Source organism: Gavialis gangeticus, unplaced genomic scaffold (genome assembly GCF_001723915.1).
Source record: "Gavialis gangeticus isolate Ggan-Ray unplaced genomic scaffold, GavGan_comp1, whole genome shotgun sequence".
Classification (NCBI taxonomy): Eukaryota; Metazoa; Chordata; order Crocodylia; family Gavialidae; genus Gavialis; species Gavialis gangeticus.
In genome coordinates, this window is record NW_017728994.1 from 48,153,313 (window position 1) to 48,158,827 (window position 5,515).

General features: G+C 46.8%; 1 protein-coding gene across 1 annotated transcript in view; it reads left to right on the forward strand.

Moving 5' to 3' along the window:
- PDCD11 (programmed cell death 11) overlaps positions 1–5,515 on the forward strand; it is a 62,142-nt gene that overhangs the window by 43,407 nt on the left and 13,220 nt on the right. Inside the window, exons 24-30 of the mRNA XM_019502754.1 lie at positions 349–451; positions 1,084–1,261; positions 2,543–2,599; positions 3,622–3,744; positions 4,179–4,301; positions 4,452–4,629; positions 5,404–5,515. The exon at positions 5,404–5,515 is cut by the window's right edge and continues 2 nt beyond it. Of these exons, the coding sequence (XP_019358299.1) occupies positions 349–451; positions 1,084–1,261; positions 2,543–2,599; positions 3,622–3,744; positions 4,179–4,301; positions 4,452–4,629; positions 5,404–5,515 (874 nt within the window). The remainder of the gene's footprint in view (positions 1–348; positions 452–1,083; positions 1,262–2,542; positions 2,600–3,621; positions 3,745–4,178; positions 4,302–4,451; positions 4,630–5,403) is intronic.

Genomic DNA, 5,515 nt, shown 5'->3' on the forward strand with positions numbered 1-5,515 from the left:
GCTTCTTTATTCACACTCTGCTGGCATATGTCCCCTCCCCCCTTGCAATAAACACCAGTTCTTGAATACAGTGAACTCCAGTTCTTGAACACTTCAAAGGCACCAGTTAAATGCATCATGATCACCACAGAGATCACCAAGGCCAATATCATTGCTTATTGCACAGCTTACAAAACCACTGATGATGGACATATCCTACTTGTAGGATAAACCTGTTTATCTAGGTTCAGATAGATGTCCGTAGTTCCTATTTGGAGCCTCACATGTCCTGAGATTATCCTAGTCAAAGTCCAAATGAATCACTGAGACATCTTCCCTGGTGATGAGCAGAGGTCTTTCTCCTACCAGGTCTTCAAGCATCCAGAGAAGAGCTTCAGGAGCGGACAAGCTTTGTCTGCTACAGTGACTGGCATGAATCCCACCAGCACCAACCTCTGTTTGTCCCTTACGGGTATGTTAAAGTCTTGTTTATCAGCAGTGCTCCTCCCCGGGCATCTCGCCACCCAGGTTGTGGTTAACAATTAGAAGTGGGGCCTAGACTGGAACCTGAATTGAGCGGACTGTGATTCAGAGTTTAACTTTGGGTCTGTGTCATGTGCAGAACCAAAACTCTGTCCCCTGACTTCCCAGAGATCAGTGTTTTTGAGACTGGTTTTCTGACTTCCTCCATTTTGTACAGCATCAAGCCTTTGGAGTAAAGTAGCAGTTCTCCTCCCAAATGTCCCAGGCTGACTCTTTTGTCTCTGTCTTCTGAAGCAGCTTTGCTTCTGAGTAGTATCTAGTGGCCTGCAAACGATTTACTAATGACCACAGGTCTTAGTATAGCAGATGTGGGGGCATGTCTGGGTCCTGGTACAGCAGATTGGGGTAGGCTTGTGGGGGGTGAACCCGGCATTGCATTACAAAAGGGGTAGTGAAGTGAGAGCACACAAACTACACATAAACAAAAGGCTATGGGTATGGTTGGTGAGTGGGGCAGAACCCTCTTTAGTCACTCTTCATTGCCCTGAGGATGTGATCCATGGGATGTATTAGACCTATGTGGTATCTGACTCAGCCCCTCTGAACTCCTCCCTTCTGCAGGAATCCACTCCCTAGAGAAAGGGACCATCACTTTGGGCACCATAAAAAACGTGACCCCTCATGTTGGCTTGATTGTGGCGCTTCCCTTTGGCAAGATTGGCAATGCCAGCCTCTTCCACCTGAGCGATTCGTACATGGAGCAGCCGTGGGAGCACTTCCGCGTGGGTGAGATCGTCAGGTCAGAGCTTCTCTTGTCCTCTCATCTTCTTAAGTCAAGTGGGGGACTTGGAAAGATCCTTCCTCCATAACTGGTCCTCTTTCATGAGGTTTGACACTGGTCCAGCACATTTCAGCTTCTTCCTGAATCATTTTTGTTGTGTTCCAGCTGAAGAGGCTTTAAACAAACCTTTTCAGGGTGTTTTGGGAAGTGTCAGAGGGCTTCCAACCCCCCAAGGCATTTGGCTTTTAAGTTCTTAAACTTACTTGTAAATATCTGGAGCCATGTCCCTCATCCCATATACTAAGTGTGCATCCTCCTTTAGTTCGCTTCTTGGCCCCTGCTTTGTGGAGAAGGATATCCCCATCAGTAGGGCATTAGACTGGGATTTAAGAGACCTATGTTGAATTCCTACCTCTGTTATGGACTTGTCTCTCTGGGTGGAAACAGATGTTGCTTGACATCTCATTTGTGCCAACATAACATTTTTTAATGGTGATACAAGCTGTGAGCAAATAGATATCACTACCCTTTGTCACACCACATCAAAGGAAAATCAGTGGCACAACAAAAATTAGTAATAGACATTGCTGCTTTATTGCAGCAGACACCTATTAGTTCTCTGGCAGAGGAGTACAAGCAGCCTGAGTTCCTCCTACTCTCCAGCCATCCTGAGCAGGTGCTCTGGGGGCTCGAGGGCTTGTGAAGCACCTGCTTGTTTGCTGCACTTAGAGAGGCACCCCAGGGAACCTTAGTTGCCTCTTTGTAAGCAGGGAAGTTGGAGTTCCCTGCAGCTGGCCTGTCTCTTATGATCACAGGGAACAAGTCTGGCTTAGTGAGGAGATCATGTTGCCCTTCCTCCCACACCACTAAGGACAAGGGACAAGGGGTGACATACTTTACACAGTAAAGTAGCACATTATGGTACATTGATCTGCATTATTTGGTGATATCTGTTTCTAGTCTTGGGCCTGTCAATCTGTCCGTGTCAGCCTCCCATCTGTAGCAGGGGAGTAATTGCATTTTCATACTACAAGGGGCTGTTGTAACCTGTTGGATTCTGTTGCTCAGATACTGTGGTGCAGGGGACCATGTAACATGGGTGGTGTTCCTTTTATCAGTTGACTTATGAACCATTCTCCCATACAGTCTGCAATAGACTACAGGTGCCTCAGAGGAATGGGCTCTTTGTATCCCATAAGGCATGTTTCAAGCTCCATGGGGCTGTAAGAAGAGCTTCTGCTTCCTTGTAGGGCTTTTTAAATTGGGCTTCCTGCTTTCTCTCCTGTCCCCCATACCCAGGTGTTGCATCCTTTCCAATGAAGATGGTAAAATCCAAGTCTCCCTCCGGCAGTCCAGGTAAGGGTTCTAACCTCTGGCTATAGATCTGAGGGTTAAAAAGTGTGGTAACATCTGGTATTTAATAGTTCATGTGCTCTGTAACTCTATTGGCCAATATGTGTGCTCAGGTTATAGCATCAGGCTAACGGTCCAGACTTTGTAAGAAATGAAATTGGCTTTGGATGTTTGTTCGTTCCACGTAAAGGAATTCCTGTGTACCAGAGAATGTGCAGGTTCCTGGCTCTGGATGTGGAGCCCCCTGTCTGGGTTAACATTTCATCATTTTTTATTTACAGTTGTTACAGGCTTGACTGAGATTTATTTGTGCCATTAGCTCTGCCCACTCAGCTCTGGTTTTGTGTGCATCCTCCGTTTTCACTTTGTACCTTGCCTCTTACCGAACTTTCTTTGGCTTTGCTTTGAAACAAAAATGTTTGTTTTTCACTGTGTGTTGGCAGCAGAAATGGATTACTTTACAGTGCAGGTGGCATGTTGCTTCTCAGACTAAACTGCAGATTAAGGGCTTGGATTTTTTTTTTAAACTCTTAACTTTTTGCATCCAGACAGAACTGGGGACATGAGGTGTGGCACCTCAAGGGTCCGATTGTGTACACAGATTGAGCTCTTAAATGTATTCGTATGTTGTTTGTGCTGCACAATTGTGGACTTGTCATGTGAAGAGGCCTTTATTCAGCCTCCCACATGGCGGGGGGGGGAATCCCCATGTTTTCACAAAGCCTCAGTCAGTGCTTTTGCCCTCCTACATATTACATTAGATTTCAGGAAAACTGTGACAAGCCATATTATCTTCAAATCCCCAGTGCAACAGCATGGAGCTCTGTTACGCTTTGTACGTTCTGGATAAAGAGGCAGACAGTGCACTTGAATGAACAAAGATGCTTCTGCTCCTGTGGAAAGGACTCACTCCTTTGCAGCCCCCGGCAGTTGGGACTGACTCTTTTCCCTGTAGCAACATTAGCATGTAGACCATTCAGCCAGCGTGAGGTGTTTTTTACCTCTTGTCTACTTGTCTCTTCTAGAACAAATCCTAAGAGCAATAGTGAAGTGGAAGATGCTGAAATTACTTGCGTCGATGATGTGAAGGAAGGCCAGTTGATCCGAGGCTATGTCAAATGCATCAAGGCTTCAGGCGTGTTTTTTGCGTGAGTAGCATGTGACTGGAGGACTAGTGGGCAGCGAGGGTCTGGGTGAACGTGTTTTGTCGTATGGATACAGGTCCAGAATTGGATTTCCATGTTGTGTAGCAAGCATTCCACAGTGCATTTCTTTCTGGAAGTTAGGATTGTCGTCTTGTTTTCCTTAAGCTTGCAAACTTGCTTTAAAAAGGTACAGACTAAGCTGCAGGTGAGTGCACTGGCAGGTTCCTGTTTCCCATATCCCTTGATCCTGACCTGCAGCACCCTTTGCCGTTCCTGCCCTGTGTCTCTAGAATGGAGGGTGCAAAGCATGTAGTGCTTTGACAAAGAAAATCACATCTTCCCGTGGGTGCTGGTGCTGAAAGCCCTGTAACATCTGCAGCTTTGTTTTCGAAGCAGGTGTATGTGATGTCACCCACACCTTTTTCTCTTCCTTTCAGTTTGTCCAGCTCTGTTGTGGGCCGAATCCGGTTCCAAAAGGTTGCCCCCTACTTTGTATCGAAGCAAGCTGTGTATGAGGAGTACCTGCCGGAAGGGAAGCTGCTCACAGCCAGGGTTCTCAGGTTAGTCTGAGGCTTCCAGCATGGGGCTGTAAAGTGGCAGATGAGAGGGGCAGGAGGAAAGATGAAGGGTTCTTGGGTGGAACAGAAGCTTGGGTGGCCCTTTCAACACCTGCAACTTCCTTTTTCTTTCTCTCCTGTTTTTTGCCACAGTGTGAATAGCCAGGAGGACCACATAGAGCTCTCCCTCCTGCCTAAGGACACTGGGAAGTTGAGTGTCTTGCCCAAGTCCCTGGGCCTGCCCCTCCATGAAACAAAGCAGGAGAAGAAGGGTGAGGAGCTTAAGAAGCTGAAGGCGAAACGGAGAAGACGAGACTCTGAAAGCGAGCAGGTAGCTACATCTGCCTGATGGTTTGGGCCCAAATGAGAGCCTGAGGGTGGGCTGTGAATGGCCTCGATAATCTTCCCTCTTGAAGGAGGAGGTTTTCAGGGTTTATACTTTCCACTCAGGTTAGCAGGACCTGTAACATGAAATCTTTAAAGAATAGGAAAAGATCAATATTCTTGGAAAGCAGCTATGTCCTCCATCAAAGTAACTGTCCTCCATCACAGACGGCACCCCAGCGAGCCATGCATCATGGGCATGTAATGTCTGCTTGTTTCAGCTCTTGCTACCTCCATTCTTCTGCAATAAATCAGTCCTGTGTGGCCAGACGATCCATATGGATGGGGTCTGTAGCTGGTGATCATGAGGGTAGATTTTAACTTGGTAACCAGATCTTACAGCAAGAGCTCCTGCTTTCATATTGGGCTCAGTGACCCTTCTCTGTCACCCAAGGCATTAGCAGGCCTGTTGTGTTCTCTAGCCATCACTAGACAGGAATAGGGTATTTTTGGGAAGAAAAAAACCCACCACAATTGATTTTTATCTCTGAGCTTTCTAGCCATCACCTTTTGCGGGGCATCTGTCAGCATTGGGCCCCTAGTAGCTGGCTTGACACGAAACCTGGGGTGCTTGTGACTTTTCTCCCATGGCTCATGTTGTACCTAGTACATGAGCACAGAGTGAGGGCTGTTGTTTAGGGCTTCTCATTAGTTTTCTCTATTCAAGTGGAATTTTTACTTAGTCTTCCTGATGGTTTCCCTGTCTGACCCTTCACTGCAGGAGGCAAAGCCAAAGAAAAAGAAAATGCATCCTGCTGACAAAGATGACAGTGGGGTTGAAGTCTATTGCTGGGAGGAAGAGGAAGAAGAGGAGGAAGAGGAGAATAAAAGCA